The 10,761-nt window shown below is 39.8% G+C and overlaps 1 protein-coding gene across 1 annotated transcript; it reads right to left on the reverse strand.

The window, feature by feature from the left end:
* Positions 1–6,497: 6,497 nt before the first annotated feature.
* Positions 6,498–7,726, reverse strand: LOC103707562 (flavonol 4'-sulfotransferase-like). Its single transcript, XM_008792095.3, has one exon. The coding sequence runs from the start codon at positions 7,701–7,703 to the stop codon at positions 6,672–6,674; it is 1,032 nt and encodes a 343-aa protein (XP_008790317.2). The 5' UTR covers positions 7,704–7,726; the 3' UTR covers positions 6,498–6,671.
* Between the last annotated feature and the right edge of the window lie 3,035 nt (positions 7,727–10,761).

The raw sequence follows: 10,761 nt of genomic DNA on the forward strand, positions 1-10,761 counted from the left end.
CTGACGGTGAGACCACCAACTTAATTACATAACCCGAGCAGGTCGAGGCACTCCAGAAAGCTCTTTTTTTTTTTAAAAAAAAAAAGAGGACTAAAAAGTTATATCAAAAATATTAATTTATAGTGATATTAAATGGACGGATCTGCCATAGTTTTATATTTCTATTATAGGACGGAGCTTGTTATAGTTTCTTATTTTCCATCCATAATGAGGTTTACCAAAATATCATATTTTTAGCCCACGACGGAATTTGCTATAGTAATAAGATAAGCCCAAAGTCTTTGTATATTCAATCCAGTTCACATCTACATATTAATTCCTTTTCATTATCATATTTCTTTTCATGACAGGGCAATCAATATAATATAGTTAGTCCATAATGCCATGCATCTTTTGATTCAATTAGTGAAATTGTTTGAAGCTGGCTTGGTAGGATGATGCAAAATTACTTTGCTCAACCACCCACCGAATGCCAGACTACTACGTCATCTGGTTCGAAGAGTTTGAAGGAGGGACCAAAGAGAGATTTGATAAAAACTGGACATCAATTATTTTTAACCTACTGATTCTACTTAATTATAGAAGCATTTATATTTTTTATAAAGCTAGTGCCAACAAATTTGGAGCACTATGCGTTTTTTTTATATAGAAACAACATTATAAATTCTCAAATTCATGCTTCGAAGATTTTTATGCAGCACCTAAGTTAAGATACACCGTTTCAGTATTGGAGCCTATACTGCTAATATGTTAATGCTATACTAGTATAGTACTGCATCGATTCGGCATACCGAAAATTAATACGCCATCCATATTATATACAGGTACCTAGCCGATATGATATTGTATATTCTATATCATCCAATTAGGTACAGTATGGTGTTTAACCGGACTATAATCTGTAATTTATAAGTACAATCTTAATAATTGATAATTTAAGATGGTCCTTGTTGGAACGGTAGGATTGTTTTATTGTGGCCCAAAATAAATGATCGGTCATTTTTGTTAACTTTAATAATTTATAAATTATATTTATTATATTGCCTTTTTTTACTATCCTAGTGTCCCTCAGAGTTGTTTGAAATGTCGCATCCTCAGTATAATTTAGTAAAAATAGGTAAAAGGTCATTTCACGAGATCAAATGGCGCATATTATAACACGAAGGCTTTGTAACGGACAACAGGACAATTATAAAGAAGTGGTCTCACTTCTGATGACTTCGCCATGCACAACGAAAAAGACGGTGGACCCAAGTGGAGTGCATGATTCGAAATATATATTTATTGTCCCAATCTCATGATGGATCAAGCAATTATTATCCAACAGCTCATTTGCTAACAAGTCCCGTTCATGTCTCAATGTATTTGGTCCATTTTTGTGGACGAGAGACACGCACGACGACCTGCAAATCTTCACATATATTTTGCCTGCGTGTCAAAATTAATGACATGGGCCAAACCGCTCATGACATGATGAATTTTCTATTTGAATATGTATTGAGCATCATTACATCCATATCATAATTGGTTTTTTTTAGCAGATACAAATACAGGTATTGATATGGTTCGGACGCTAAAAGTTTTATTCATAATTAGAATATAAATCAGCCTCCAAAGTGATTTACATGCCTATTGCTTATCAACAACTTTATAATCATTTTGTGATCTTGATGAAATGATGGTGGCTTCACCGATTTCCTAAAAGAAAATGACATCACAACAAGCATGTAGGGCTGGGCCAGGTTCGAATGGTCTAAAATGGTTTGGACCACCTGGAGAGCTATCATAAATAAATTTCTTTGAAAGAAAGATGGAGACGAGCATGGACCCATGATTGCCAAACTGTCTTGGTCCTCATGCTCTTCTGCTGGCATTTATGCATGGTAACCCACCATAGCATAATCATAATTTCGGAAGCCAAACCCGACTTCCAAATTGCAGTCTGCTTTGAGATTGTCATTATTTGCATTTGTCTCCTTCAGGAGCAGTTGCGACCTTTACTGGAAGAGATGGGAGGTTGTCATCATCATAATCCTCGAGGGTCGACTTGCAGTAGAGTTGTCCACCCTTTTTTCTTGTTTTAATTAAAAAAAAACTACTATGATATTAAATGGAAGTGAACCACTGGAGGGAGAGGGGTAAGGAACAATCCATGATCACCCATACTCCTTTTGTTCTTTTTACTAGATAGTTGTGTTGATGATGATCATGCCTTGCAAATTAAATCGCTCATAAATAATGAGATGAGCCAAGAGATTTTGGTAAGGATACCATAGATTTAATGCTATTCCAACTTGTTCTATTGATGCTTTCCTTTGGAATATTAAATATAGCCCTTCTAAAAGTAACCAATATAGTGGGGTTGTTATGAGGTCTTATATTACTTATTAGATAAGGTTGGCCAATATGTTTCAAAGTATTTTTTGGAGTCCCAGAATAATTTTTATAAGAGTTTCTACCTGAGGCCATGAGCGTATATAAACAGCTGCCCCAAAGAGATCTATGACAACTGGAGCAATTGTGTTTCCTACCTAGCAGATTTTACGCTTCCTTATATGATATATTTTTCTTGGTATCCACCACCTCTTGTTTCATCAAGATTAACTTTGATAGTAGTGTTTAAAATAGAGATGATTTTGGTGGAGCTAGCTTGGTAACAAGAAGTGTAAGTGATGCACTAGTTTCAGCAGGTTGTGTCAGATCATTCGAGACTATGGTTCGGATGCCAAAGTTACATGCTGCATGGAAAGGTTTGATATATGTTAAAAAATGGTTGAGAGCTTCTCATATGTTAAATAATGGTTGAGAGCTTCTCAAATTATTATTGAGGAGGACTCTTTCATGGTTATTAGGCGGTTATCAAGATCATTTACCACAGACACCAAATTTCACTCTCTGTTACGGAATTGCTGGAGAATGGGAGCTACTCTATGTTCGTATGAGTTGTCACATGTTTATAGAGAAATAAATAGTACTACGGACTAGATAGCGTCATATATGGTCAACGATATAGGAGTTATATTGCGGACTTCTATAACAGATGTTTCTTCTGAATTCTTGTATATTTTATATTCTGATTAATTCCCACCGATGTATTTGGATTAGATTGTTATAATAATGTTGCAACGACGCAGTGTTTAAAACCCTGCATATTCTTGTAGACCGGGATTGCCAGGTCTCGATCGGATCGCTATAGTAAGCCTGGCTGGAGTGGCATTAGATGGAGGGTTCCAATTAAGCGGACGTGAGAAATTATTCCCTCCCTTATCCCTTCTCTTCTTTCTATTTCTTTATCCCAAGCAGCAGCAAGTTTATATGTCTAAACCTTCTAAACTTATCCTCCTACCAAGCATTCTAGGATGTGAACTGTCCGCAAGTTTATTCTTCATATTGAATTATATGCTTTGATCTTTTTTGAGAATAAAAGTTTTATTTTGTCCTTTGCAAGTATGGTTGGAACTAGGTTGAGCTGGAGAAAGATTTCCTCATGCCCAGGTCTAGGCTCGAGAAAACATTTTGGACTCCAAGCCTAGCTGGCACGGGTAGTGTTTCCAGACTCGAACACAAAGTTGATTCAAGCCCAGCATGGAGCATGGATGGGTCTGACCCAGAGCCCGATTGGCCCAACATGGTTCCAACAACATTAACTTTTCTTTTTAAAAAAATATGTCAAAGCTTCGCCCTATCATGAAGTCATAGCACAAAAGCCAGTTATTAAGTGGAGGACTGGCCTGAACTTCTGAACCCATGTTGTACTCACGGAGTGGCTTCTACTTAATAACCCGTGGCCTATATCCTACTTGACCCTAAAATCCTTAATTGGGGACCCGTACGACTAGTAAGGCCATGACATACATCAGGCCCGGCTCTGAAATCACCCATTATGTTCTCGTAATCTAACAAGCTTAAGTATTGGATCGAGGATTAGACCCATGTGGCACTCCTTTAATTAGCAGATACTGGGGAAACAAGAGAGTGGGAGAAGATAAATATAAGAGAGAAGGAGGGGAGAGAGAGAGAGAGAGAGAGAGAGAGAGAGAAGGCGTTCAGACGAATAGTAAGGGGAGATGACTCGGCCACAGTGATTGAATGGATCCAGGGGGCTCGACCGGGATGGGGTCGGACCACCCCCTAACCAGAGATATTTGGAAGATAGCTAGTGATGGGGTGGCCTTGCAGGCCAAACATGTATATAGAGAGGCAAACGAGGCCGCGAACTAGGTTGCTGCTTATGCAGCCAACCACGCGGGAGATATACTGTGGACGACTGAGGTAGAGTTGCCTAGGGCACTCCGGAGCATTTTGTTTTCTATTAGATGTGTTCGTACCCGAGTGATATGAACTGCTTGCTTAAGCCAAAAAAAAAAAAAATTAGCAGGGAGAGAGAGAGAGGGGGGGGGGAGAGGTTAAGAAAAAAAAGGAAGAGAGAGAGCCGAAGCAAGAGGGGTGGGGCTTAGGGCTGAACCTTGGCTCATCAGGCATGTAAGGATCCATATTTTTGGGCCTGGACCGGTCAATGGGCCACAACACGTGCTTGGCACATGTGCCAGGGAGTCTTCTACTTCTTCGGTTCGATTCCTCCTTCGATTCCGCCGAAGGTCACTTTCAACTCAATTCACAAGCCTGATCTAGCTGCCGGTGTTCTAAATCTAGAACAGAATTAATGAGAGCAATGTATCTCCAGTCTTATCCCTTAGTTTTTATTTATTTATAATAGTTCGGTAGCAACACAGAATGTTGTTGGACATACATATCCCCATAACTGACATGCTACGTTATTTACCTTGTGAGTCTGGAAAAAGCAAAGAAACCCCTAATTTCATCTATTAATCCTGACCTGTTGCTTCCCAAACAACGCACGTTGGATTAGGTAAGGGCAGGTTTTTAACCTGGTTATTATACCCCGTCCAACTACTTGGTCCTCCTCCTTTTTGGTGACGCTGGCGGTTAGTCTTTTCAAGGCTCTTGGTGTTTTTGTTTTCGTTTTTTTTTTCCCCAACAGAACGACAAGTTTATGGCAAGAGGTCAATAAATTTCGGCACCATATACATCTTATCATGCTAATAGATATCAATAGCAAAGAAAAGAAGTTTTAGACTGATTTTAACTCCTAAGACAAGGAATATGAGCAGCAATTATTCCCACAAGCGGCCTTGCACATCGGTGGGTAGCCTTTACCTCCAAACCTTATTAATTTGGTACTAACCATTTTCCATATAGTTTCTTATGATTTTATAATTTTTTATTTTTAACTTTATTTTTCCCGAGAGAACGGGAGGATGGAATGCTTGCAAAAACAATACTATTTTATCAAAAGAAGTCAGACGGGTACCAAACATGCCCAACAATGCTAAAGTAGGCATGCAGAAAGGAAGAAAAACTTAGTTATAAAGGCATGCAAATCGCATTGTCCTTAAAGATAGATAGGCATGCAGAAAGAAAGAAAAACTTAGTTATAAAGGCATGCAAATCGCATTGTCCTTAAAGGTAGATTTTGCATTCTCTGGATCAGCGACTCGATGCAAAGGATTTCAACACGTTTACCCTCCAGGATTCAACTATAGCGGCACATTTGCAAGGACATGCTCTCGAGTACAAAAGTTAGATTGAATTGCTTTCGGTAAATCTTTGCTTCAAGAATAAATATATGGTTATATTTTTCAGAAAAAGAAGAGGGAGAGAAATAGAAAGGGCATTTCGAGAGAAAAAAGTATAGAGAGAATCATATTTCCGAATAAAGGGAAATCACTTATTAAGAGAAGAGTTTTTATGATAGCCTAGTTAACTGAACCACGATAGCGAACATCCAATAAAAATAGCGACCATTCATATGTGCAATGGCAATAATTCCAATAGATATAGGCATATAATTGCGAGTTCTAGTCTTCTAGATGGACAAGAACAAAAATATTCAAGATATTTTGAAACATCCAAAACATCTCAGGTATTTAGAAGTAATGTTATGTTTTCAGCTATACCATTTTTTTTATTTTTTCGGTTCTATTGCGAATGGTATAGAATATAGGAGAAATGCGGGTGGTGGGGGCCTAGCCATGTGACATGACTGTATGGGCTCTAGAACAGTGCCTTAATATAATACATGAGGTATCGGCACACGACAAGAATGCCATTCCTTTGCAATGGAAGTTATAAACCCCTAGCTAATAAATTTCTTAAGAGAGGAGTGCAAACCATCTAGTATTGCGAAATAACTTTAACTTATTTTTGCGCAAATCCTTTACAACCTTTTGAAGAATTCCATTCAAGGAAAGATTAAGTGAAAGTTCTTTTTTATCTTCACCTTCCTTCCAATTATAATCCCAAAATTAGACGAACATGCAAAAGCAGATATATAAAATGTTTTTTATGTTTTTTTTTCCTTCCCTGCACCGCCTCTGCTCATTTAGGTTGGGGCATGAAGTTAGGATTTTTTTTTTTTTTCAATAGAAAAAGAAGAAGAGGAGGTTGCAGAAGAAGATCGGTAAATTTATAAAAAAAGAAAAAAGATTGGTAAGTTCCATGGCATTTCATTGAGATCATAAAATATGATGAAGGCATACTTTGCTTTTAATCTTTTCTAAGAAAAGATTAACGAAGTTTACAAGGACGCACTTGGAAGAAAAATCACATCCCACGAGCTGTGGAATCGCCCGCTGCAGCTTCTAATCCCCCTAAGCTTGGGAGCTCCAACCGGTCAAACCAGATCCCTGAAGCTTTTCCTCGATGATGACGTCCAACCTCCGAGCCATCTCCAGACTCATATGATTCCTCCAATCGCCCTTGGTTCCTTTCCTGAAGAACGAGGATTTGGCAACTGGATAAATCGGCCCGTGTTTCCCGTCCTTATTCACCTCCAAGCTCTTCATGTTCTCAATGCTGCACAACCTTACAATCTCCTCCACCATCCCTCCCTCCTGCTCCTCTTCGGAGAACGGACACCCCACGAACTCCGCCAACCTCTTCACGTTCGCCACCGGATCCTCCAACAACCCCTCATACCTGAGGAACAACACCTTCTCGGTCCTCTTTAAGCTCTCCCTCCAATACTCCAACGAATGGTCCCATATGGGCCCAAACGGAACCTTCCCCTCGCAGAAAGTCTCAAAGGCCTCCATAAATGGAATTTTCTTCATCTCCGGAGATCTCGACCTCTCCATGATGAAGTGCCAATAGGAGACCAAGGCATCCTTGGGGTCCCGGGCAATATAGATAATCCTGCAGCCGGAGCCCGCGACCGAGTCCGGGAGCCAGGAGTAAGGCATGTGGGTGGCGAGGATCCTCGGTGAAGGCAAGGCTTCAACTTTGGAGGCTTGGCCGATGGCGAAGAGTTCATCCATGTAAGCAACGCAGTCGTGAGGGTTCAGGCTTAGGAGAGGGTGGCGAGCCAGAGGGTACTGTTTTCGGGTCATGGTGGCGAAGGCGAGGGCTTTCAGCCAGGTGGTGCCGGATTTGGGGAAGGATATAAGGAAGATGTCGTCGGGACGTGCCTTGAAGCGCTGCTGGATGGCCATGGCGCCCAGGAGAAAGCCCTCCGGGTACCAGAAGCCTTGGTATTTTCTGGAAGGAACCCATCCTTTCTCCAGAGGGAGAGTTGAGATGAAGTCATCGTAATCTTCAATACGCCGTGGAGAAGGGTGGTCCTCCTGTTCTTCTATAACCTTGAACGGAATGGGGGCACAAGAGCGAAGGGGATAACTGGCCATGGCAGGATGGAGGAAGCTCCAATGCTGATCTTCTGCTCCTATAAGCAATAACTTTTGATACGTAATGACAACGATTAGAGGAGCGGTTCAAAAATAATTCTGTCGCCACGTTCATGATGTGACCGTTCTATTTTTTTATTTTTTCTTGATTTGACAAATTGTACTTTGTCATTTTCATCAAAAATATAAAAAAAGACGTCATGGCTGACAGCTGCTGACCTGCAGAACCGTCCTGTAGATTTGGTTTAGATTTTTTTTTGATTCTTAAAAAAAAAAATGTTTTTGATCCCACGGGCCTCTGTTTTTGATCGCGTCAGATCGAACTCCACTAAGAACTGCATCTAATGGTCGATTCAGATTTAAAAACGGCTCGTGCACTGAACTTTCGCATAAGCTGTACTGGAGCTCCCACGGAGGAAAACGTGGTCCAGCGAACTTGACGTCAAACAGCGTTGACCGTCTGTGCCCAAAACGGTTGACGGTTAAAGTCTAATGTAACTATGTAACTGTTCGGCAATGGCTAAGATCCTACCAGGGCATATGCCGCCATGCGGCAAAAGGGATCCTGTTTGTCTCCTTTAGATTGGTCAGAGCTGACCCAAACTGAGCTAATCTAAACCCAAGTACATTGAATTAAGGACCTGGGTACATGTCTTATAAATCTGATCTACATTCATAGGAAGTTGGACCGCATCGCCGAGCAAAAGCCTGAGGGGTCCGGTCTGACCCTCATTGGTGTGGATGTGGAAGCGGTGGCCACTAATGGTGATGTCCAAGCACGAGTCCAGTTGCAGTTGCTTGTGATCTTTTTATTTTCCTAATGTTTAGAGTGAGATTGCACAATAAGTTGCTGCAATCCTGTAACCTCGGCATGTTGCTAGTGTTGGCAGTAGCATCTCTGTCTCTGCTCTTCCTGTCTACCTTTTTCTTTTTTCTTTCTGAAGCGGTAATTCATATAGATCTAATATGAGTACATCCTGTCAGGTTAGAAGAAAGCAAAAAATACAATAATGTCAGAAGCTTTATTGTAAAAATTGCCATACAACATAAGGTATAACTGCTAAAGACGTCTGTTACTTCTACCATCGATTTTTCTCTCACGCTGTTAATGCTGCACTTATTTGTTTTATTTAGAATAATTGCTAAAATATAAATGACAGTGAGTCATATGGCAGTGAATAGGTTGAAATGGGCCAACTCTCATTCCAGCTGACTCTGATTCGCCTTTGTATTTGAAAGAGTGAAAAAAATAATTATTTAAATAAATCATAGAAATTTCACTAAATAACCAAGAAGTTTCTAGTCTTCGATACGGAGCCCAACTATTCTTTGTCCAACATTGCCAGTCCTTTATTTATACCGCCATTTCTGTTACCACTATAAATGGCTCAAAGCATTAAAAATCTTGATTTTAGAAATCTCTTCATCTATTAACCGGATAGGAAAGAGGAAGCTAGATTTCCAACATCCAGAAGAAACGCTTGAAAAATCATAGCCAATTCGTGCATGCTACCTCATAAATTTCAATTTAACTAGATTCTTCTACATTGCTACTATGGTAAAAAATATATCTCTTAAAAATTTTACCACAATAAAAAATTTTAATTTATCTTTTTTAATTAAAAGCCTCATTTACTCAAAACTTTTTTTGTTGGATCTCCTACAAATTATTCATTGCAGAAAAATATTGGAGTCGCATTTAATTTGGGTTTGAATGCTTATTTACACAGTCAATTAAATTTGATTTTATTAGTGAATGCCTATCTAAAATAGTTGTTTGCATATTTCTTTTTATTTAGCATTTTCAATTCATGAAATATAATGTTTTATTACACGAGCATACGTAGTGTAGCTAGTGTAAAAAAAACATAAAATTTAGATATTATTGGAATGGTAAAATGAAATATTATAAAGAAATTTTAGGAAGTCGACCGCCTCATCTATATTCGAAATTATTGTTCTTCATTGCAGATATCTTCTAGAGATTTTTATATGGAATTTTATTTATAAAAAATGTAAGTATCTGGGGATAAGATAGGATGGAAGGCAATGACATCAGAGGAGCGATTCCAAATAATTCCGTTGCCCCGTTCATGATGTGACCGCTCCCCCGACGTGTTTTTGTTTGGTGCGGAAAAAGTTTAAAGCAAGCGTCACGGGCTCACGGCTGCTTCCGACCGACCTCCCTCAGCTGCTGACCCACAAAACCGTCCTTTTCCTCCGCAGATTTGGCTTAGATTTTTTTTTTTTAATTTACAACAGCTGCGCATGTAACTAAGTACAGCCAGCCGAATCCAAAAATAAAATAAAAAAAATTGACGCCGAGAAGAAAAGAACAGCCGTCACACTCGTCAAGAAAACCTCTTGAGTGCTTAGTCAAAAAAGAGGCAACCCAAAAAACTTTATTTATCTTTTGATACTCATGACAATTTGGAAGGAGCCCAAATTTAACCGAACGATAAATATCACGAAGCAGCAGATGCCCAATCTCATATTAATTTTTATCTCATAGTGAAATTTCTCTTCAATCATACACTACCGGCAGCGAATGCATGCCTGGAAGGTTTTTGATCCTTAGAAAAATAAAAATGTTTTTGATCGCATCAGATCGGTCTTCACTAAGAACTGCATCTAATGGTCGATTTAGATTTGAAAACGGCTCGTGCACTGAACTTTCGCATAAGCTGTACTGGAGCTCCCACGGAGGAAAACGTGGCCTAGCCAACTTGACGTCAAACAGGGCTGACCCAGTGTGCCCAAAACGGTTGACGGTTAAAGTCCATTGAAAGTGTTCATTGAGGGAGTAAAGGCGGTCAAGTCCAAGTGGAGTGGAGGGCCGGCATTAAATCGGGTTTAACTGAGGGCAAAGTGGGAAGTTCTCCACCATAGCTGGTTTCACAAGCCCCGGACCGGACCTCATCCCGGTTTCTAACAATTCGGGTATGTCGTTTTGGGAGCGCATCGCATAACAGATCAACATCAGCCACCAGCCCAGTTCGAGAAACTGTCCCTCCTTCGGATGCCGCCACGTGTCCTTCCCCGCCAAAACATTCTAGGG

The sequence above is a fragment of the Phoenix dactylifera genome, chromosome 6, assembly GCF_009389715.1.
Source record: "Phoenix dactylifera cultivar Barhee BC4 chromosome 6, palm_55x_up_171113_PBpolish2nd_filt_p, whole genome shotgun sequence".
Lineage (NCBI taxonomy): Eukaryota > Viridiplantae > Streptophyta > Magnoliopsida > Arecales > Arecaceae > Phoenix > Phoenix dactylifera.

Bases quoted from the DNA above. Each gene is read 5' to 3' on its own strand.
- LOC103707562 (XM_008792095.3), bottom strand. From the start codon at position 7,703: ATGGCCAGTTATCCCCTTCGCTCTTGTGCCCCCATTCCGTTCAAGGTT.